Source organism: Hyperoodon ampullatus (genome assembly GCF_949752795.1).
Source record: "Hyperoodon ampullatus genome assembly, chromosome: 19".
NCBI classification, from domain to species: Eukaryota; Metazoa; Chordata; class Mammalia; order Artiodactyla; family Ziphiidae; genus Hyperoodon; species Hyperoodon ampullatus.
In genome coordinates, this window is record NC_136932.1 from 6141355 (window position 1) to 6165934 (window position 24580).

General features: G+C 41.1%; 1 protein-coding gene and 1 pseudogene across 2 annotated transcripts; both read right to left on the minus strand.

Annotated features, from left to right (window-relative positions):
• Positions 1-2012: 2012 nt before the first annotated feature.
• On the minus strand, positions 2013-7143 carry LOC307067166 (keratin, type I cytoskeletal 12-like; the record flags this gene model as incomplete). Its single annotated transcript, XM_079724528.1, has 8 exons — positions 2013-2110; positions 2585-2655; positions 3312-3532; positions 3673-3798; positions 3900-4061; positions 5018-5174; positions 6132-6214; positions 6604-7143. 8 exons carry the CDS (start codon positions 7141-7143, stop codon positions 2013-2015), a joined length of 1458 nt encoding a protein of 485 aa, XP_079580654.1.
• Positions 7144-12929: 5786 nt separating this feature from the next.
• Positions 12930-13828, minus strand: LOC307067179 (ribonuclease P protein subunit p30-like; annotated as a pseudogene). Its single transcript has one exon. The product of its transcript is annotated as a ribonuclease P protein subunit p30-like (transcript).
• Between the last annotated feature and the right edge of the window lie 10752 nt (positions 13829-24580).

The following is a 24580-nucleotide window of genomic DNA, read 5'->3' on the forward strand; positions in this document are numbered from 1 at the left end:
TGAGGCCACCTAGGGAGTGAGTGTAGAGAGAGGAGACAATAGGATTAAGTCAACATTCAGAAGTCACAAAGAAGAGTCTGAGAAAAAGCTTCAAGTGAGGTGATGCCTTTGGGAGCCCAGGAGAGAAAATATTCCCAAAAGAAGGGAAGGCTGAGAAACTAGGATACTAGCTAAGAAATGACCACCGAATTTATACATGTGCAAAATCCCTTTCTCCCTGGAGTTTGCAAATGAAGCAACTGACAAAGGATGTAGTTGTAAGGAAAACAGATGCTGTTTAAAGCAGTAACTATTTGCAGCCACTTTTGAGTACCAGGAAGTGGCATCATTTATTACTTGGGGGCTATGGAGCTTGTGCAGGAAAAGACCTTGATAATCTCTTTCGGTCTGAAAGGTAAGGTTCTCCTAGCATTCGTTCTGGAAGGTGAGGTCTAGACAGAGAGCTGAATTGCCATGCATAATAAAGTAAGATGAATGGAACATCTGAGGTCACTAGCAAATTTAAAAAGAGGTGTGACTTCAGAAAGCTGCATACAGAAGCAAGTCAGCTGAAAATGACATAATAATCTTCTGTGGGCTTTTGCACCCAGTGCTGGAGTGCCTCCAGGCTTGCCTGACTCTCTCCTCTCCTTTCTGCTCCTTTGACGATCCTTGCTCATCAGTTCCCCTCGTTTCTCCATAACATTTTGGTTACACACAGTAAATAATAGTAGGACACAAATATTGAGCACTTCTAAGTGCCAGGGACTGTTCCTCCTGTTTTATGTATGTTACCTCATTTAATCTTCACAAACTCACCCCACTTTAAAGATCAGGAAACAGAAGCAGGCAAGGAGTGGAGTTACTTGCTATTAAGTATTAGGGTCAGAATTTGAGCCCAGTCTGGCTTCAGAGATCAGGCTCTTAATTATTACATCTTGCTCTCGTTTTCCTTTTAGGGTTTTGAATTTGGCAACCCAGATTGAACCACAGTCTACGCAGGCTTAGACTTTGGCCACCTTCTGCCTCAACCCAGAACAGTGACATCTGTTATTGACTTGTGGGTCTGCTCCACCCCAGAGAAACCCCACCCTGGGCCTTGCTGGTGCCCAATAGGAGAAAGGCCATCAAAGCAGTGTTTGTTTACGCCCCTGTGTCCTTTCTTATGTGCTTCCTCTGTTCCCTTTCTCCCTTCTCTGCCTGGTTGGTTTCTGTATGAAGCATTTGGTTGCCTCCTCACAAATTTTTCTTCCTCCAAGCATCCTTTGAACTTCTATCTGACCTATCTCACTGTATCACTGTTCCCAGTAGATGTCTATCTCTGCCCTCAATTGGGAACTCCTCCAGGCAAGGACCATATCTTTATTCACCTTCGAGGCTTGAGTTGGGCACACTATGGGAGTTCATAAGTGTTTCTTGATTGAATGAAAGAAAGTGCTAGCAAAAGAACAGGACAAATATTATCCCGTGTAGTGAACAATACAATTTTTTTTTGGAACCTCGATGGGCTGATGTAAAAAGGAAAGAACTTCTAAAAGAATCTTCTTAACTTAATCTCCCACTTCAACATCTTTATCTCAGTGTTTGTCTACTACTAATAATTAGTATTTCACAAACCTCTCTCTACGCCCTTGACACTATTGTTGGAGTCAAGGAGGTACACACTTCACATTATTACCATTCATCTTTTATTAAGATTAACTTTTTAAAAACAATGCTACTTGATCAAAGTCCGGTGATTAAAAATATGTTCCAGGTCACTAGAAGAAAGTTTATTAAAAGACTACTCTAGGTCCAGAAAGATGTAAGGCAATTTTGATTTGTTATAAAGACCAACATTTCCACAATTATTTGTAATTAAATTTTGTTTCAGAAGGCCAAAAAAGGCTCAAAGTGAATAGGGAATCCAAAGAAAATGAAACAAACAGAAATCGAGATTAAACTAATATATCATCTTACTCTAAAAGGAATAATTTCTACTTGTAAATTTCTTGTTCCTAAGGACCCAATCATGGGGCAGATCTTGTGAAATTTTATATTAGTTCTTCAATTTCCTGAACTTGGGAGGAGACCACCTCACCATTCACCATTTCCTGCACAATTGTCTTGATTTTTCGGGCTCTGGTAGGGTCTAAAGATAAAAATGGAACAAAGAGGGCAAAAGTTAGTGTTTCAAATATTCATCTAAAATTAGTTGTTTAACTTAAGCTTCTAAATTAAGTATTGACTGATACAGTCCATCAAATTTAAACTTTCAAAAGTGACTTTTGGATTCTAAATGAAATGCATTTTATTTAATAAAATGTATTCAGTGTTGTGCACAAATGAAAATATTTTTCTTTTTAAAATTTAAAAAGTGTTTATGATTCTCATAATACTTTGTAGATTTTTTTTTCCTTCCTGAGCTTGCCAAAAGTTTTAACACAGAACAGACTACTCATTTTTCTGCAGGAATGCATAAATATTTTTCTTTTGCTCTGAATACAAATATACTTTAAATTTAAATTAGTAATAACACTGCAATATTCAATGAGATCTTACAGTTTTAGTCATTAAGAGATGTGATTCTGACTTATTCTAAGTGCTTCTTAGGGAATCTGCATACCTTTGGAGGAATCAGTTGATGGTGCTTGTGAGTTGGAGGCTGTCACATAGGAACTTTCATCCAAACAGTCACTGTAAAGAAAACAAGGGAGTTGATATCACATGATGCTTTCTGGAATGAGAGGGAATAAGGAATATGCTATCTGAGCTTAAAAAATGGCCAGCTGGAGAAAGTATTATACATTTCTTGATTAAGAATGATTGAATGATGCACCCTGAGAGTAATCAGCTGGGGCAGTGCACCTCTGCTTTCAAACCCTGCCTAAAATGGGCTCTTAAAGTGAAGCAAACTGGCAATTAATGGAAGATCTGGTTTCCTGATTTACAGTCCTGAATTCTTCCCACTAGTCCAGGCTGTTATTACTTTTGGAAAGTTGGCTACAGTAGGTCCGAGGTGATTGCGTGGCTGTGATTTGGTGTCATTCTCAGCATCGGGGCATTAACATCAGAACTCGGGCGGTTGATTTTTCTAATACTCACCTGCAGTATGTCTCTGTCTGTCATACCATTGTTCATCCCAGCATTTTATTAACTTTTATCAGGGAAGATAACGGGTGACAACACTTTGCAACATGTAGAGCATTTAACAAATCTAAGGCATGTCTTTACTAGATGTGTTATTTTCTGTCAACTAAAGAACCCTTCCCACTTCTATTGCCCCCAAACTGCATCAATGTCCACGGTCCGTCAGCCATTGAGGTTATTTTCAGCCTCAGTTATCTATTCACCCTTGGGCTTCTCCGTCCAGCAGGCGGCGGTAGGTCTCGATCTCCAGCTCCAGATGGGCCTTGATGTTCAGCAGCAACTGGTAGTTGGCGCTCTGGCGCTCGGCGTCGGCGCGCACTTGCAGCAGCTGCTCCTCCAGGCTGCCGATGAGCTGCCGCACCTGGGACAGCTGGCCGTAGTAGTCGCCCTCGGTTTCGGCCAGCGAGTCCTCCAGGGATTTCTTCTGCACGGGGGAGGGAAATGGCACAGACGTAACAATGGAGGGGACCGAAATGCGGAAGGCAGCCAATGGCCTTACTAATTTGGATGCAACATTTCCTTTGCAAGGCGAAAAGAAGCCGCGTCTTTTGGCGCGCGCCGTACCGTGGCGAGCTGGGACTGGAGCTCGATCTCCAGGGTTTGAAGCGCGCGCCGCAGGTCGGTGACCACGCTCTTGCTGGACTGAAGCTCCTCGGTGTTGCTGCTGATCTCCTTCCTGAGCTCGGCGCTCTGCCACAGCAAAGAGGGGGGAGGGCACGTGAGCCAGCCCTGCCCCTCTCCCCGGTCTTTAATGCAAGCGTATCAACGCCTTTTGTCTTTGTGAGTGGTACCTTTTCAATGAACCAGGCTTCCACATCCTCCCGATTCTGCTGGGCTATGGCTTCGTACTGCCCCCGCACGTCGTTAAGGAGGCTCGTGAGGTCCACTCCGGGGGCAGCGTCCATTTCTACGCTGACCTGGCCTGGGCCGCCGGCCCGGAAGCTTTGGAGCTCCTGGGGACAGCGAGTGAGAGAGAGGGGCGCAGGGGCCCATTGTGACTTTCGTGGGCCTCTTCCTCCACAAAACATATTTGGTATAAAGACAAACCTATCAATACAATATATTCAAACATTTTTAACCTTAAATTCGTATTTTTATTCTGATTTTGAAAGAACTTAAGACACTTTCACGGGCCCCTAAACTCACCGCGGGTCCTGGGTGCTGTGCCTACCATGCCTGATGGATGAGTTGGCCCCGCTTCTTTGGGCTCCACAACCTTTACAAGAAGGGAAGGCCTGGTGGAAAGGTACCCGGGGTTTTCAACTACAGCTGCCAAACGGAGGGCTGCAGACGGTCCCTGGGCTTGCCCACTGTTTGTACCATAGTCATTGCTTTACAGTGGAAAGCTCTTCAGGAGCCTAGTGCCAGGGTCATGCGTGATTGCTCATATACATTGCGGAATATCAGAGTTCCGTGTGTGTATTACACTGGCTATAATTCGTTTCTCTAACATGTATAACAGTATGTATTATTGGTAGACTTTTATTTTTGAACTTTAAAAATACTATATCTTTTTCTTGATAAGTATCTCCTTTTATTTTCTATGACAAAAAGGATTAATTCTTCAATCCTTCCAGAATTTTTTTGACTAGATAGTGCAAGGTCAGCCTTTTAACATTTTTTTCCTAGCTAATGAATAAAAATACTATATTTTAAGAAATCACTAAATCAGGGCAATTAAAATTCTGATTGTCCTTACCAAATGATAAAAATGACAAAATCAAAAAGTGCCTCTAACGTGTTAAACTTAAACAGAAACCACCACCACAACTTCAAAACAAATGGTCATCTTAACAGGGGGATAGTGTATCATGCATATCTCTTCTAACTCCAGATTTATAAATTTGAAATTGTAATTTTTGAGTCTGGTAGAAAAAAGCAGCTTAGAGAACTGTGCTTTCTGGCTCACCTCCTCATGACTCTTCTTCCGGTAGGCCAGCTCCTCATTCAGGATCTCGATCTGCATCTCCAGGTCGGCTCTGGCCAGGGTCATCTCGTCCAGCACCTTGCGCAGGCCGTTGATGTCGGCCTCCACGTTCTGGCACAGGGCCAGCTCATTTTCGTATCTGAAAACCAAGTGCAAAACAGTCCAGGGAATCAACACACCCATTTGAATAAGCCCCCTGCGATCTTCAGGGCTGTTTTGCATATAAATTTAGCAGCATTGTAATGCATGAGACTGTTTTTGCTTTTCTAACTTTTTCTTTTCCTTTTTTTAAATGATAGGTTGCTACTCAGTGGGAGAGAAGTGAAAAAATTAGGAAGTGATACTTTTCTACCAGCGATGTACCGCAATAGCACCGCATCCCAGGCTACCTCTTCCCCTCTGGCTGGCTGCCTTGGCTATGAACAGTAAGTAGCAGCCCCTCTCCAGGTGGCGTTTCTGATGGAATCCTAAAAGGCGGTTGAAAATTAGATAATAATTGGTCATCTTGCTTAACCTTTATTCATGGTTTAATTTAAAACAGTGATACTTCTTTAGTAACTCGTACTAAGGTTCAGGATCATCACCACTGCAACATCCTGTGAGGAAATTTTGCAGAGCAAAAAGGATGTTAGTATTTTCTTATGTCTGAGGGTGGTGTATGGGAACGGAGGAGGCAATATAAAAATAAATGCCTGGTTAATATTTTAGTTGTATGTGTCATCGGGAAAAAGGTCACTTCATTTAACGCCCAGGCAAAAACATTAGTAGTTCATTTTGATGCATGGAAGATTGAGGTTTAGGACACTGGTGGAATTATCATGTCGCAACATGAGTCAATTACAAATGTTGAATATGGCAATCCATAGCCCTGGGTTTAAGTACTTTATAACTAAGGACATGTAATGTGAATTGTGTTTGAATCTAGTTAGTTTCTAATAGAATGCCCAATGTGAATTTACCAAAACATTAAATGTATGGAGCATGTGAACTGCAGAAGGTTGGAAATATTTGCCATCAATGAAGGCAGGAAAATAGAGAAAAAGAAGAGATACGGGGACATGTCAATCATCATTAGTCTTTCTTTTATTCTACTCACTTCATTCTGAAGTCTTCGGCAGCCAGTCTTGCATTGTCGATCTGCAAGAGTAGCTGGGCATTTGCAGTGCTGTCAGAAATGACCTGGCCAAACAGGGGAAGACACACAAAGTGAGGTCGTAAAAGATAGTGTTTTGCAAGTATATCTTTGACAGGAATATTTTAGGTGATGTTATAATGCTATTTTATTAAGGGTTTAAGGCAGTTAACTTTTAAAGGAAAATATGTATAGAGAATATTATTTAAAAATTAAGAAACATACATTTCCCCCAGAAAAGGTAGTGTAAAAAACAATCACTTTATGGTCAATGATAAAATGAAACTAAATATCTTAAGATGAGAAATTATTCCAAATACAGTTGAATGGAAAGATATCTAAGTTTTAGGTGATTTATGACTGTAAAATATTGAAATAACAAAAAAGAAAAGTAAAAAATAATTCCCAAAGCCCCTCTAAAAAGCCATTTTGTTACCTTATTCCTGAGGTCTTCAATCAACAGATGATATTTACTATAATCATTCTGTGACCTGGGGTCTCCAGTCCCAGATCCTTGTGTTTCGTACCATTCTCGAATTTTGTTTTCTAGGTCAGCGTTAGCCTCTTCTAGAGCTCGAACCTTATCCAGGTAGGAAGCCAATCTGTCATTAAGATTTTGCATAGTTTCCTTTTCTGATCCAGAAAGAAGGCCTCCATCGTTGCCAGAGAGAATCCCTAAAGAGCCCCCTCCTGGGCTTCCCCCAAATCCAATCCCCAGGCTCCCAAAGCCACCTCCCCTGGCTCCTCCATAACCAGCACCCAGTCCTCCTGCAAAGAAACTTCCAGAGCCACCACCAAAGCCAGAACTAGAAGCAAACATGGAAGCAGCTGAAAAGCCTCCCCCACAGCTGCCTCCAAAGCCAAAGGCACTTCCCCCGTAGCTGCTTCTGATGCTTGAGGCAGAAATGCCCTTGGCTCTCCCACTTTGGGAGGACAGCCACTGGGGTAGCCCAGAGGTGCGCACGGAGAGTGACATGGTGCTGTTCGAGAGACCCACAGCCAGGGATGGTGCAGTGTCAGCAAGACAGGAAGGCTAACCTTTTATAGGTCACCGAATGGGTGTTGCTGTTGAAAACTTCACTCTCTCCATTCAAAATAGGTCTCCCCCCCGCAACCTTTTTTGGCCAGCTCAACAAGAAAATGGTTTATGCACATTGACAATTCATTGGTATAGAACTAATTGAATAATTGTTCCCATTACATATTTGTGATAGAAAGAAGAAATCTGGGTGGAGTACAGATAGGTGGTCATAAGGCATTTTTCATCTCCAAATTATTCTATTGCTTGTATTCTCAGCACTGCCCAGTGTCTTATGCACAGTAGGAAAGCAAAGAGTGACTGCTGAATGGATAAACTAATGAATATTTCTTCCTAAGTCTTAAGCTTCTTAAAGTTCACTCATATTTCCTACCTGTTTCCTTTAGAAAACTCAATATAAACCATCTGATCATGATGTAGTGTATCTTCTAGCAGAACATCATTTCAGAAACTGTTGTGAAACGCACTGGTGGAAGGTGGGGAACAAACGCATTTTCCAGATTGATACTGGAATTTAAATTTTCAAAGATTTGAAAGTCTTGTCATTAGGTTGTTGCATGGTTTCTCTTTTTCTGATTCAGAAAGAAGACCTCTTAAATATTGAAAAATGCTATTTTTGAGTAGAATATGCTAGTATTTCCAGCAGGTCTTCCTTTACATGAAGTTTGACCTTCCTAGTAAACTCCATGAAATCAGGAGCCTTGTCTGATAGTTCACTACTCTACTGCCAACTTTGCTAGTGTATCAGAAAACAATTGATCTTTTTGTTTATTGAAATTGTATCAGTGCTCGTATCCTCAACCCCTTAACCCCCAAATATCCAGATATTATCTGCTCTGACTCCAGCCTCCCTGAAGGTGAGGTTCTTCAATTCTGTGCATAGTCCTGTGAACAGCTAGAGCCAGCTGTGCCCACTGGTGATTTGGGGGCAAATGCAGAGAGGTTCCACTTGAAGCCCATGTCAGACCTCTAGAGTGTCAGTTCTGGCAAATGGAAGGATCTTGTGACCCTTTTTTTTTAATCGCTTTCCTAGGAACAGGAATGCTGAACTCAGAGTGAAATCCAACTACAACTTCCTTTTACCTTTTTATAGAAGGGAGATATGCCAAGGGACATATTTTCTCCTAACTTACACACTTCACAAAGAGCAAGCAAGTGGGATGTCTAAATAAAGGGGTTTTTAAGCAAGAAATTTGCAGAATTTACATATTCTCGTTCACAATAGATATAGAAAGGAAGCAGCAATCCAATGCAGACTCAGCTTGAAGAGAGGGGCCATAATCCATCCATTTGTCCCATTTCTTGAGAGGATGGAAACTTGTTAAGTGGAAATGCCAGGGGCCCCAGCATTATACGGAGATTTTTACCAAGGATTCCTTTAAACTATTACCGGCGTTACGAGCGTTTTTTTCTGCTCTTCTCCTTGTTTGAATCATTAGTAGTTATTGTGTACTTACTATGTTCTAGACCTTGGGCAATTGAACTACAGACATTATTTTTAACCTTTGTGGCAACCTCTTAAAGTGGATCTTTTTATCCCATTTTACAGAAGAGCAATCTGAGGGTGAGGATGTTAAGTGACTTATTCAAGGCCACACAGCCAGGAGATGGCCAAGATAGGATCTGGGTCTGCAGTGCCTTCTATAGACAGCACAACCCTGCTGCTTACCGTGAAAACAAAAAGGACAGAGGGTCGCTCTGACCCCCAAATCATGAGACTGCGTCTCTGCCCTGCACAGCAACCAGGAGTTTTAGCTCTTTCCTTTTCAAAAAAGCTTTCTCTTTGAATTTCATTTCTCAGTGTACAGCCTGAGACCCAGTGATGTACTCTTCATGGTTTATCAGAAATGGCATCACAAATGAAATCTTGGGAACCTATAGGCAAATGTGTTTTTAGTTATACCTTTTGACATGTAACCACATCTCCAAAGATCTTACGAAGTACTAGTTAAACTTGCACTTCCCACCCAGCAACTTGACATTATGGCTGTAAATTATTAGTCACTCACAAGTAGCAACCCCCTGAGACAGAGTGAATCCATTTTATTGCCCTAGAAATGAAAACAGACTATTACTTGCTTACAGAGTCAGAAGGAATGTGCCAAATTCAGAATTGTAACTTCATGATATCACATAATATGGGAATATGATTAACTTGAATTTTTGAACTTGGAATCAATTTAGTGCTGAACTGTATACTTTCCAACTCTAATGCTTACATGTAAATTTTAAATAATCTTGTTCAATATCTACACATGATGTTTACACATTATACCTTTGTGTTTCTATACATATATATTATCCTAGACTGTAAGCTGCTCAGACAAGGGCTATGTCTACTTCATTTTTTATCCTGAGTCTTAGCCTAGTATTTGGCTAAACTTCATTCTTGCACACTTAGAGTTATTTCACTTGAAAGAACTTAATCCTTAATGTATTTGAATGTGTCATTTAAAATTCATTTCATTTGAAAATGACTTTGCTCTAATTTACTGGTATGCTTTGACCAAGATTTATTCTGAATCCAATTATGAATGGGGAGCAACTTCAGAAGTTGAAAAGAGAAATATCTCTTCTTCAGTGGCTTCTTTTTGTGGGGGGAGGGAAGGCTAAGCTAAATAATTAAGCCTCTATTTTAAAGTTTTTAGAAGTGAAAGTAACTTCCTTTGACAGCTGTAAAAATACAGGAAGGTGGGAATGTATAAAATGGGCTTGTTGGCAAAATGATTACATAAGTTGAGGCACAGAGGAATATGACTACAACTTGGGTGACTGTTCAAAAGAATTACATCTTCCATTTTTGTAGAGTTTAGAGAATATTCAAAATGAGGATTATTACTTATATGGCATTTGTAAATCTCTAGATTTTTATTAAGTAAAACATGTGCTCATCTTCTCATGTCAGATTGGTTAGTTTCCTGGTCTTTGTTTGCAGGATTTTCCTCCTGAGTTCTTTCTCTTAAAGACGGACCTTTCATTGGAATTCCCTGGCAGTCCAGTGGTTAGGACTTGGCGCTTTCACTGCTGGGGCCAGGTTCGATCCCTGGTTGGGGAACTAAGATCCTGCAAGCTGCCAGGTGCAGCAAAAAAACAAAAAACAAAAAAACCTTCGACTCTGTGCAATTTACTGATTGCTTGGTAGATGATACCTTTCTTTTTTGCTTTGAATAACATTTTAAGATCCTGTGACTGAATGAGAGAATATTGAGTTACTGACTTTTATGCTGTGCTTTTTTTTTTTTTTTTTTTTTGGCTGCACGCAGGCTTCTCACTGTTGTGGCCTCTCCCGTTGCGGAGCACAGGCTCTGGACGCGCAGGCTCAGCGGCCATGGCTCATGGGCCCAGCCGCTCCGCGGCATGTGGGATCTTCCCGGACTGGGACATGAACCCGTGTCCCCTGCATCAGCAGGCGGACTCTCAACCACTGCACCACCAGGGAAGCCCTGAAGTGGGTCTCTTTTAGACAGCATATATATGGGTCTTGTTTTTGTATCCATTCAGTGAGCCTGTGTCTTTTGTTTGGAGCATTTAATCCATTCCCATTTAAGGTAATTATTGATATGTATGTTCCTATTACCATTTTCTTAATTGTTATGGGGTTTTTTTAATATGTCCTTTTCTTCTCCTGTGTTTCCCACTTAGAGAAGTTCCTTTAGCATTTGTTGTAGAGCTGGTTTGATGGTGCTGAATTCTCTTAGCTTTTGGTTGTCTGTAAAGCTTTTGATTTCTCCATCGAATCTGAATGAGATTCTTCCCGGGTGGAGTAATCTTGGCTGTAGGTTCTTCCCTTTCATCTCTTTAAATATACTGTGCCACCCCCTTCTGGCTCGTAGAGTTTCTGCTGAGAAATCAGCTGTTAACCTTATGGGAGTTCCCTTGTATATTATTTGTCATTTTCCCCTTGTTGCTTTCAATAATTTTTGTCTTTAATTTTTGCCAATTTGATTACTATGTGTCTCGACGTGTTTCTCCTTGGGTTTATCCTGTATGGGACTCTCTGTGCTTCCTGGACTTGGGTGGCTATTTCCTTTCCCATGATAGGGATGTTTTCGACTATAATCTCTTCAAATATTTTCTCGGGTCCTTTCTCTCTCTCTTCTCCTTCTGGGACCCCTATAATGCAAATGTTGTAGTGTTTAATGTTGTCCCAGAGGTCTCTTAGGCTGTCTTCATTTCTTTTCATCCTTTTTTCTTTATTCTGTTCCGCAGCAGTGAATTCCACCATTCTGTCTTCCAGGTCACTTATCCGTTCTTCTGCCTCAGTTATTCTGCTATTGATTCCTTCTAGTGTAGTTTTCATTTCAGTTATTGTATTGTTCATCTCTGTTTGTTCTTTAATTCTTCTAGGTCTTTGTTAAACATTTCTTGCATCTTCTCTATCTTTGCCTCCATTCTTTTTCCAAGGTCCTGGATCATCTTCACTATCATTATTCTGAGTTCTTTTTCTGGAAGGTTACCTATCTCCACTTTCGTTGTTTTTGGGGGGTTTTATCTTGTTCCTTCATCTGGTACATAGCCCTCTGCCTTTTCATCTTGTCTGTCTTTCTGTCAATGTGGTTTTTGTTCCACAGGCTGCAGGATTGTAGTTCTTCTTGCTTCTGCTGTCTGCCCTCTGGTGGATGAGGCTATCTAAGAGGCTTGTGCAAGTTTCCTGATGGGAGGGACTGGTGGTAGGTAGAGCTGGCTTTTGCTCTGGGTAGAAGAGCTCAGTAAAACTTTAATCCCCCTGTCTGCGGCTGGGTGGGGTTGGGTTCCCTCCCTGTTGGTTGTTTGACCTAAGGTGACTCAACACTGGAGCCTACCCGGGCTCTTTGGTGGGGATAATGGCAGACTCTGGGAGGGCTCACGCCAAGGAGTACTTACCAGAACTTCTGCTGCCAGTGTCCTTGTCCTCTTGGTGAGACACAGCCACACCCCGCCTCTGCAGGAGACCCTCCAACACCAGCAGGTAGCCCTGGTTCAGTCCTATGGGGTCATTGCTCCTTCCGCTGGGTCCCGACGCACACACTACTTTGTGTGTGCCCTCCAAGAGTGGAGTCTCTGTTTCCCCCAGTCCTGTTGAAGTCCTGCAGTCAAATCCCACTAGCCTTCAAAGTCTGATTCTCTAGGAATTCCTCCTCCCACTGCTGTACCCCTGGGTTGGGAAGCCTGATGTGGAGCTCAGAGCCTTCACTCCAGTGGGTGGACTTCTGTGGTATAAGCGTTCTCCAGTTTGTGAGTCACCCACCCAGCAGTTATGGGATTTGATTTTACTGTGATTGAGCCCCTCCTACCATCTCATTGTGGCTTCTCCTTTGTCTCTGGATGTGGGGTATCCTCCTTGGTGAGTTCCAGTGTCTTCCTGTGGACGACTACTCAGCAGTTAGTTGTGATTCCGGTGTTCTCGCAAGATGGAGTGAGAGCACATCCTTCTACTTCGCCATCTTAATCTCTCAGGTTTTGTTATTTTAATGGCTTGAATATAAGACAGCTTTTTTTTTTTTTGCGGTACGCGGGCCTCTCACTGTTGTGGCCTCTCCCGTTGCGGAGCACAGGCTCCGGACACGCAGGCTCAGCGGCCATGGCTCACGGGCCCAGCTGCTCCACGGCATGTGGGATCTTCCCGGATTGGGGCACGAACCCATGTCCCCTGCATTGGCAGGCGGACTCTCAACCACTGCGCCACCAGGGAAGCCCTATAAGACTGCTTTTACAGACTACTGATATGTAGCTCCAAGTGAAAATAGTGAATCATAAGGAGGTTCCAATTCTGTTGTGGCTGATGGATTCTCAAATGGCAGAAGAGAGTGTTGACAGAGAAGGGGGACTCGTTTCAGCCCTCACACTTGGCTTTCTTGCAGGCTGGAAGAGAATCATCATCTACTTCTGATGTCCAAGATATCTTCACCGTGAAAATAATTCCAAAAGCAGTTTTTCTAGTTTCTCCCTCCATGCAGAAGCACCGCTTGGCAGTTGGTGGACACTGCAGCCTTGGTGTCACTTTCCAACAGCCCAAACAGCAACTGTAAGTTTGCCACATCGTATGGGCCTCTTATTTCTAAAGGCCTTTCAGCAGCACTAGGTAGAATTACATTCTTTCCTTTGCAGACCTTCATCAAATTGAGGGCGTTGGAAATTGTGTACCTTCTCATTGTGGAGTCTTTGACAGGGGGGCTATAGACAAGTTCAAAGCCCACACCTCACTCAATTGCCACTTTCATAGGGGGTCTTTTGAAGTAAAATGGTAACTTCTCTGTTACACTTATGCAGACTAAATCCACATCTAAATGTTTACAAACAATATGAAAAAGTTTTTCTGTCTTCAAAAAACTGCAATGATATCATACAGCCGGACTCCTGAAGAAGTTGCTCTCAAAACATTGCAGTGAGATGGATCTGAAACGATAATTGTCAGTCTAGTTAAAATCTTAATTGGTTTTGATTTTCCCTGTACAATTGGCAAAGTTGTAAAGAGTTCAGAAACAGCTACTGGTTTTTCAATTTCCTGTTTCTTTTCCTTAAATTCAACAACATGATTGATGGTGACAACTGAATAGCCCAGGTGAGTGGCATTCTCCACGAGCCGGTGCAGCGCCTTCAGGTCGGAACCCTCCCACAGGTCCAAATCCGCCAACGCCGCCATGCCTACAGAGCTTAATGTTGAATCAGACATTTCATAAAGGCAACATTTCTAACTTTGAAGGAAGCCATGATGCTCTGACTGATTTAACTCTTAGTTGAAATTTATTTTTATTTTTTAACTTTTATTTATTTATTTTTTTATGGCTGTGTTGGGTCCTTGTTGCTGCGTGTGGGCTTTCTCTAGTTGTGGCGAGCGGGGGCTACCCTTTGTCGCAGTGTGCCAGCTTTTCATTGTGGTGGTTTCTCTTGTTGTGGAGCATGGGCTCTAGGCATGCGGGCTTCAGTAGTTGTGGCTCGCGGGTTCTAGAGTGCAGGCTCAGTAGTTGCGGCGCACGGACTTAGTTGCTCCGTGGCACGTGGGATCTTCCCGGACCAGGGCTTGAACCCGTGTCCCCTGCATTGGCAGGTGGATTCTTAACCACTGCACCACCAGGGAAGCCCAAATTTTATTTTTATTTTTGATGGAGACTTGAGCAAGAAAAAGGAATAGAAAGAAGCGAAATGGTTGAAAAATGAAGTGAATGAAATGACCTGGCATTAGTTAGCCCTGGGAAGTGTATAGTGACAGGAAAATCAGTTGATCCTCACTTTATTTCTATAAATAATGAGAGTGTCTTGTCATAAGGGCTCCCCTGGGACAGGAAGTTGTTTCTCTCTTGCTTGAAAGTGGCAAGCAGGGCTGTGTGTCCTTCATTCAGAACTTCTTGAGAATCTATTACAAAAGGTCTGATGCTGTGAAAGACAATGGGGCTCAGAGATGACCAAGACACTCCATGATGCCAAGGAGGCTGTAGCCTAGTTGGAGAAGCTGATTAATGTCAGTAATTGTAAATCAGTCAGTGTAAGTGTTAATGAAAAGTTCAGGATATAGAGGAGAGATTCCCAAGTACAACTGGGTGAAAGGGAGTTATTAGATGTTATCTGGTGGTGGCCACATGCCAGTGCAGTGCCCAACCAGCCAGGCAACCCGAAGGGATGTGGGGGACAGCCAGTGCATCCTGAGAATGCAGTAATGAGTGACTTGTGGGCAAGTCACATACTATAAAGCTGAGAATTAATTCATTTATTCCACAAATATTTATTCAGTGCCTACTATGAGTGTGACATTGTTCTAAGTCATAAGGATACTTCAGCGAGCAAAACAGACACAAATTTCTGTTTATGGAGCTTCATTCTAGCTAGAATTGTATCTAGAGGGATTGTATTGTATCAATCAATTGTATTGATACATCCAATTGTATCAGTGCATATAGAGGGATATAGACAAGAGCCATATACGTAAATTATAAGATAATGTGATATAATTCTACTAGGAAGGTGAAGAAGTGGGGACTGGGGGTCTCAGGTTGTATAAGAATCCTATATCATCTTCCACAATAGGAATTTGGGTCTTTAATATCTTAAGTTGCATAATCAAGAAATAGCAGTACAAGCATGTTCTTTAGAAATGTACAGGTTGATACCAGAAACAGTTAAATGATTTTGGAGAGGAAGATTCAGGAGTGGGGAGACCAGGGACTGCTATTGTTTAGTATGAGTCTTGTAGGATATTTGATGTTCTACTCATTCATTCATTCACTCACTCATTCATTCATTTATTCATAATATTTATAAATACTTTAAGTGTGTGCCAGACCTTGTTGTAGGCACTGGGGATACAGCAGTAAGCACCACCCCCCCAAAAAAACAGAAAAAAAAACCCCTAAGTTTCTGCCCTCATGGAAATTAAATTCAGAGGAGGGGGCCAGAGGTGAAGAGAGCATGTCAGAGGATGATCCATGCTATGGAGACAAATGAAGGGGCCTGGATTTAGGGTTGGTGTTGGGGACGGTGCATTTGTGTATAGAGTAATTAAGACTGGCTTCCTGGAAATGATAGTTGAATGGGGTGAGGGACCTTCCAAGGGCAAAGGTCCAGAGGTGTGAGAGTGGGTGGAGCAGCGGGTGACCCAGAGCTGGTGCTGAAGGACGGAAGGGAGAGTGGTAGGAAAGGAGGTCAGAGGTAAATGGCGATGCAGTGCAGACGGCTTTGTCTTGCAAAGACTCTGGCTTTTACTCTTTGTAATATGGGAAGCCGTTGAACTTTGTAGAGTGATCCCCTATATAGTTAAAAAGAGATTTATAGACTACACATTATAAATACTGATTTTATTTTTTTCCCAATTTTTTTTATTGAATTATATTTGATTTACAACGTTGTGTTAATTTCTGCTGTACAGCGAAGTGATTCAGTTATACATTCTTTTTTTTAATATTCTTTTCCATTATGGTTTATCATAGGATATTGAATATAGTTCCCTGTGCTATACAGTAGGACCTTGTTGTTTATCCATTCTGTATGTAATAGCTTACATCTGCTAATCCCAACCTCCCACTCCATCCCTCCCCCAACCATCTCCCCCTTGATAAATACTGACTTTAAATTAACAGAATAGATAATATACTACTTTTTCAAATGTATATATTTCTTTATAATCATTATTTGAGAGGAGGAAAGTAGTATCAGTGGTAACAGACACACACAGTTTTGAATGCAAAGAAATTAAATAAAAGCTAAAGAACAAATTAGTAATGATTCAGAGTGAGACCCTTAACATCTCCCAAATGGGCTCAGGAGCTTAGACTCTGGAAACCCAGGCAGAGCCTGAGCAACTGGAATTTCTTTTCATTCATGCATCCACCCAGTCCATCTATCCTTCCATCTGCCCCTCTGGTCACTAGAAATTACGAGACTTAGTGTCATCCAGCTACAAATATGAGTAAGCCTCTTCTCCCCTCGAGGATTCACAGCCTAGGCAGAGAGACTAGCTTAGGGCTTGCAGGTGGATGTACATGGAAGCACCTGGCGAAAGTGGAAAATAGGTGGGGCATGGAACACACAACAGTATATTGTGCAACAGATGCCATCTGGCAGAGATGGTATTCTCATCACAACAGAGTGGTACTTGGTACTGGAGCAACTTTCACACTCCCTAGAAAAATGCCTTTTGAGGTTATTCACAGCCTTTGCCTTTATTCCATGATCACCAAACAATTTTCTGATATCTAGTTTAGTTTGTTGGCACATTGATCATGAGACAAAGGTGCAACGGATAATGGGAAAGAACCAACACCAACACCACTTCCACTGAAAATGAATAAGTTCAGATTCGATGGAGAAATCAAAAGCTTTGCAGACAAGCAAAAGCCAAGAGAATTCAGCACCACCAAACCAGCTCTACAACAAATGCTAAAGGAACTTCTCTAAGTGGGAAACACAAGAGAAGAAAAGGACCTACAAAAACAACCCCATAACAATTACGAAAATGGTAATAGGAACATACATATCAATAATTACCTTAAATGTGAATGGATTAAATGCTCCAACCAAAAGACACAGCCTCGCTGAATGGATATGAAAACAAGACCCATATATATGCTGTCTAAAAGAGACCCACTTCAGACGTAGGGACACATACAGACTGAAAGTGAGGGAATGGAAAAAGATTTTCCATGCAAATGGAAATCAAAAGAAAGCTGGAGTAGCAATACTCATATCAGATAAAATAAACTTTAAAATAAAGAATGTTACAAGAGACAAGGAAGGACAGTACATAATGATCAAAGGATCAATCCAAGAAGAAGATATAACAATTATAAATATATATGCACCAAACATAGGAGCACCTCAATATATAAGGCAACAGCTAACAGCTATAAAAGAGGAAATCGACAGTAACACAATAATAGTGGGGGACTTTATAACACCTCACTTACACCAATGGACAGATCATCCAAACAGAAAATTAACAAGGAAACACAAGCTTTAAATGACACAATAGACCAGGTAGATTTAATTGATATTTATAGGACATTCCATCCAAAAACAGCAGATTACACTTTCTTCTCAAGTGTGCACGAAACATTCTCCAGGATAGATCACATCTTGGGTCACAAATCAAGTCTCAGTAAATTTAAGAAAATTGAAATCATATCAAGCATCTTTTCTGACCACAACGTTATGAGACTAGATATCAATTACAGGGAAAAAAGCGTAAAAAACACAAACACATGGAGGCTAAAGAATACATTACTAAATAACAAAGAGATCGCTGAAGAAATCTAAGAGGAAATCAGAAAATACCTAGAGACAAAGAGGGAGAGGACTCAAATCAATAAAATTAGAAGTGAAAAAGGAGAATTTACAACAGACGCTGCAGAAATACAAAACATCCTAAGAGACTACTACAAGCAACTCTATGCCAATAAAATGGACAACCGGGAAGACATGGACAAATTCTTAGAAAGGTATAACTTTCCAAGACTGAACCAGGAAGAAATAGAAAATATGAACAGACCAATCACAAGTAATGAAATTGAAACTGTGATTTAAAATCTTCCAAAAAACAAAAGTCCAGGACCAGATAGCTTCACAGGTGAATTCTATCAAACATTTAGAGAAAAGCTAACACCCATCCTTCTCAAACTCTTCCCAAAAATTGCAGAGGAAGGACCACTCCCAAGCTCATTCTATGAGGCCACCATCACCCTGATACCAAAACCAAAGATACTACAAAAAAAGAAAATTACAGACCAATATCACTGATGAATATAGAAGCAAAAGTCCTCAACAAAATACTAGCAACAGAATCTAACAACACATTAAAAGGATCATGCATCATGATCAAGTGGGATTTATCCCAGTAATGCAAGGATTCTTCAATATATGCAAATCAATTAATGTGATACACCATATTAACAAATTGAAGAATAAAAACAATATGATCATCTCAATAGAAGCAGAAAAAGCTTTTGACAAAATTCAACACCTATTTATGATTAAAAGTCTCCAGAAAGTGGGCATAGAGGGAACCTACCTCAACGTAATAAAGGCCATATATGACAAACCCACAGCAAACTTCATTCTCAAAGGTGAAAAACTGAAAGCATTTCCTCTAAGATCAGGAACAAGACAAGGATGTCCACTCTCGCCACTATTATTCAACATAGTTTTGGAAGTCCTAGCCATGGCAATCAGAGAAGAAAAAGAAATAAAAGGAATACAAATTGGGAAAGAAGAAGTAAAACTGTCACTGTTTCCAGGTGACATGATACTATGCATAGAAAATCCTAAAGATCCACCAGGAAACTACTAGAGCTAATCAATGAATCTGGTAAAGTTGCAGGATACAAAATTAATGCACAGAAATCTCTTGTATTCCTATACACTAATGGTGAAAAATCAGAAAGAGAAATTAAGGTAACACTCCCATTTACCACTGCAACAAAAAGAATAAAATACCTAGGAATAAACCTACCTAAGGAGGGAGAAGACCTGTATGCAGAAAACTATAAGACACTGATGAAAGAAATTAAAGATGATACAAACAGATGGAGAGATATACCATGTTCTTGGATTGGAAGAATCAACATTGTGAAAATGACTATACTACCCAAAGCAATCTACAAATTCAATGCAATCCCTATCAATTTACCAATGGCATTTTTTACAGAACTAGAACATAAAATCTTAAAATTTGTATGGAGACACAAAAGAACCTGAATAGCCAAAGCAGTCTTGAGGGAATAAAACAGAGATGGAGTAATCAGACTCTCTGAATTCAGACTATACTACAAAGCTACAGTAATCAAGACAATATGGTACTGGCACAAAAACAGAAATATACATTAATGGAACAGGGCAGAAAGCCCAGAGATAAACCCATGTACCTATGGTCAACTAATCTATGACAAGGAGGAAAGGATATACAATGGAGAAAAGACAGCCTCTTCAATAAGTGGTGCTGGGAAAACTGGACAGCTACATGTAAAAGAATGAAATTAGAACACTCCCTAACACCATACACAAAGATAAACTCAAAATGGATTCGAGACCTAAATGTAAGACCAGACACTATAAAACTCTTAGAGGAAAACATAGAAAGAACATTCTTTGACATAAATCACAGCAAGATTTTTTTTGACCCACCTCCTAGAGTAATGGAAATAAAAACAAAAATAAACAAATGGGACCTAATGAAACTTAAAAGCTTTTGCACCGCAAAGGAAACCATAAACAAGACGAAAAGACAACCCTCAGAATGGGAGAAAATATTTGCAAATGAATCAACGGACAAATGATTAATCTCCAAAATATATAATCAGCTCATGCAGCTCCATATTAAAAAAACAAACAACCCAATCCAAAAATGGGCAGAAGACCTAAATAGACATTTCTCCAAAGAAGACATACAGGTGGCCAAGAAGCACATGAAAAGCTGCTCTACGTCACTAATTATTAGAGAAATGCAAATCAAAACTGTAATGAGGTATCACCTCACACCAGTTAAGAATGGGCATCATCAGAAAATGTACAAACAACAAATGCTGGAGAGGGTGTGGAGAAAAGGGAACCCTCGTGCACTGTTGGTGGAAATGTAAATGGATACAGCCACTATGGAGAACAGTATGGAGGTTCCTTAAAAAACCAAAAATAGAATTACCATATGAACCAGCAATCCCACTACTGGGCATATACCCTGAGAAAACCACAATTCAAAAAGAGACACATGCCATAATGTTCATTGCAGCACTATTTACAATAGCCAGGTCATGGAAGCAACCTAAATGCCCATCGACAGATGAATGGATAAGGAAGATGTGGTACATATATACGATGGAATATTACTCAGACATAAAAAGGAACAAAATTGGGTCATGTGTAGAGACGTGGATGGATCTAGAGACTGTCATACAGAGTGAAGTAAGTCAGAAAGAGAAAAACAAATATCGTATATTAACGCATATATGTGGAACCTAGAAAAATGGTACAGATGAACCGGTTTGCAGGGCAGAAATAGAGACACAGATGTAGAGAACAAACGTATGGACACCAAGGGGGGAATGTGGTGGGGTGGGTGGTGGTGGTGGTGTGATGAATTTGGAGATTGGGATTGCTATATATACACTAATAGTATAAATGGATAAGTAATAAGAACCTGCTGTATAAAAAAAATAAAATTCTTTAAAAGAAAAGAAAAAAAAGAAAATGCATAGGAATTGTTACTGAACTAATCTTGGGTCCTTTTGCCCATGGGCAGTAAAGCCAATCTATTGACGCTGGGTTGTGGTGAAGGAAAGTGCAGGCACCAAGCAAGGAGTCTAGGCAGCTAGTGCTCAAAAGACCCAAATTCCCTGATGGCTTTCAGGGAAAGGTTTTTAAAGACAAGGTGAGGGAGAGGGTTGTGGGGTGAGTGATCAGCTCATGGCCATTCTTCTGACTGGTTGGTGGTGAGGTACACAGGAATCAACATCATCAACCTTCTGGTTCCAACTGGTCTGGGATCTGTTTTTTGTGGTCAACATGGAGTTAACTTCTTCCACCCGGTGAGGGTTTCAGTATCTGCAAAACAGATCAAGGATATGGCTCAGAATATTATCTATAGCCCCTGAGGAGGAACTAAAGGTCCTTGACTTTAATGGCTTAAGTATTATTTTGTCTTGCTTGCTTTCCTTTGTTTCTGTTTTTTCTCACTCTCTGGTTAAATTTATTCTCTGGAACTTGGGAAAAGCCTAGGAGGCTAACGTTTTTCTACAAACAAGAGGTAGGTGGAGGACATGGGGGAATCTGTCCCAGGAAGGCCCCATAGGGTCCTGCTTGGTTACAGGATCTCTTGTTAATGGGGTTTATATGACTCCATTCCCTTAACTCCTATCAACCTTTAGCAGACTGATAAAGTCAAATTTCTGAACCTTGAAGTTTGAGGACTTTGCCAACAAATGTGTTGAATGAGTAAGCCTATAAAGTGCAATGACTCTGGAACGCTCATCCGGAAATATTATCTCCTTTATATCTGCTGTAAATACAAGGGTACACCTACAGCCACAACTGTGTAACACTGACAGCCACATAAGGAAACACAGCACAATAATACCCAGTACTGGGTCCCATGAAATGAGCTATCTTAAGAAGGGGCTAAAATATCCCCAACTTCAGTACAGGGCTATGGAGGGATCTTAGGTGAAGTCTGGATACAGTGTCTAACATAGCAAGTACACGGGTGATGGTTAATAAGTGAATGAATGAGTATGAGGGGTCCAGTTTATCTGTTTTAAAGAGGAAGATATTTCTTTGTATTTTTCTTAAAAATCCTTCCTGTTTTTATGGTGTCTACTGACAATTAAAATGTATTTTAACTGTGTTCCTTTTGCTACACAAGGAATTTGATTGCATGTTTCTGTAGGTAAATGAGCATGAAAGAATCATTTCACGTCAGCTTCGTCCTGGGAAAGAACACAGGACGAGGAGTCAAGATTCACAGGGTTTTATTCTCCGTGTTACTGTGACCAAGTTTCATTATCTTTCAGGAAATAATATCCTTGCAGATAAAATGAATCATTTGGGCTCTTAAGTCTTAAGATCCCATTTTATGGCTTTGAAAGAAGTACCATATTTATTGACCTCTTGCTCACTCTGCTGGATGATTGGCTTTCTGCTTTGCTCTTACAATGAATATACTGTGTAGCTGTAGGATTTTTTCTCTTTTTGTAGTTATAAATCCCCAAGCTTATAATGACTTATAATTAGACTCAAGAGAAACCCTTTGACCCAGTGGTTCCCTTCCTTCAGATGCACCTTGGAATCCCCTGGGGGCTTGATGTTATAGGCTAAGGATATATTCAGGCTTTTACTGTGTTCAGTGTTCCTGGCCTGGAGGATGGCATTTGGCCACAGTTTCTTCAAATCCAAGTACTCAGAAGCCATGGTTCTTTGTGTTTTTAACCTGGGGACCATTGCCTTAAGCCATCATGGACACTTTAAGGAATGTATCAAAGTTTTGGACCAGCTCAGGGCATGGGCACCCCTACTTTCTCCTGACTTGATCCTTCAAATAAGTCTACTTGGAATTTGCCTTCAAGGTCCTGCTAAGTTCTAAGACTGTTGTGTGACAGAGTTGCTGTTCTACCCTTCTACTTTCATTGTTATTTTACTTCAAAGTCTTCCTATAACTCTTGTGGTTTTTGTGACTCTTGTAACTGACACTCCTGAAAAAGGAGCCCACATTGTGGTCATGAAATCCATATTCACATTGATTTTATTGCAAAACTCAGATGGCAAGTCTACATGTTAATTTGCTTAGTATTCAGATTTTTAAAATGTTTTAGCTTCCCAGATTCTCCCACTTCAAATCAGAAGTCCCTGCCCTCGTAATACTTGGTCTGTGGCACTTGTCTGCATCTCTGCAAACCTCAACCACCCCTGGTCTCCACAGCATGGCCCCCCACTGCAGTCAGTGACAGTCAATAGGGGTTTTACTTCACCTCTTAGCAAACAGAGAATGAGGCAATGTGAGATCATGATGTCAAAAATCTCCTTTTCCCTGAAGCTCCTTTATTAGGATGTTTGCATTAAAAAGAACAAAAAACCTAATTAAAAAATGTTTATGTATCACGTGGAGAAGAGTTGCCTAAATGATCAAAAATACTTTAAAATTCTAGCCTCTACTTTCATTGGTCAGAGGAATTCAGAGGCTGCCCTGGGGAAAACTGTGAGGCCAGAGGGTTTAGGTCCTGCATCCCCAGGCTCCAGTCAAGAAGGGAAGCAGCCTGCCAGCTCCAAACCGTCAGGCTGTCCTGTGTATCTTTGTCAATTGTCAATGAAGTCATTATATTCAGGCTGTTTGTGGGTCAAACAACTGGAATATGGGCAATTTCATAGGGTTCGACCTATTTTGCTTGTTGTTTAATGAATTAATTAGGCTGCGACCGGTCTTTGCAGCATGCGGGATGTTTAGTTGCCGGCATGCGGTATCTTTTAGTTGCCGCACGTGGGATCTAGTTCCCTGACCAAGGATGGAACCCGGGCCCCCTGCATTGGGAGCGCGGAGTCTTAACCACTGGACCACCAGGGAAGTCCTTGGTTAGACCTATTTTGAACAAAACCCTTGGTCAGTATTCTATTTCAAATGAGGAAATAAGTTCTTTTGCTCATTGTTAAGGTAATTTGTGTCAATGAGCTGTTGTAGAAGGCTGCAGTTTAATTTTTATTTTTAGTGGGAAGAGAGTCTTACGGGAGAGAAGTGAAAACCTGGTGATTCCATTTTGATGGTCGTTCTTTGCTACCGTACCTGTCATACAAATTACTGAGATTTCAAGTTGCTACCGTGCCTTGGGCGTGAACTGTGAAGGTTTGGTATTCTTTTACTCCCTCAAGAGGCTGTGTGGATATTGATTTCAGTTCAACCCGAGAGCCCCGATCAGGAAAAAGAATGTTGAGTTCAGGCCTACATTGCCTCTCTGGGCAGCAGGGGGCGCACTTGCCCTTCATATCTCATCACGGCTAAAGCAACCACTCCAGCGCATCTAGGGAAACCCGTTTGTGAGTCACCATTACCACCCTTCCTACTCGGTTCAGTTGGCACTTTGCAAAGAGCAGCATTACTTCTCGGTGAGCAACAGTTGACCAGTCATCTCGAAAAGCATTTGGCAAACTAGACAATTTTAACAGTAAAAAGCAAAATATATCCTTTATCTTATTTTTATTTTTTTGCCATAAGTGTGAAGGACCCACAGGAAAAGCAGATTCTTTTCCGTCTTTTAGTTGATTACACCAGCCTAAACTATCCAGGTGTTCTTTAAATTAGCCGCGTTTGTGTTTGGTTGTGTGCCAAAGAGTCAAAGGCCCTCTCAGCTGTAGGAAAGTTTTCATGGTCTGTCCCTTTACCTGGCAGAGATGTTGGCATTGATGAGCCAGACCTTTCCTGCTGTAATTTCAA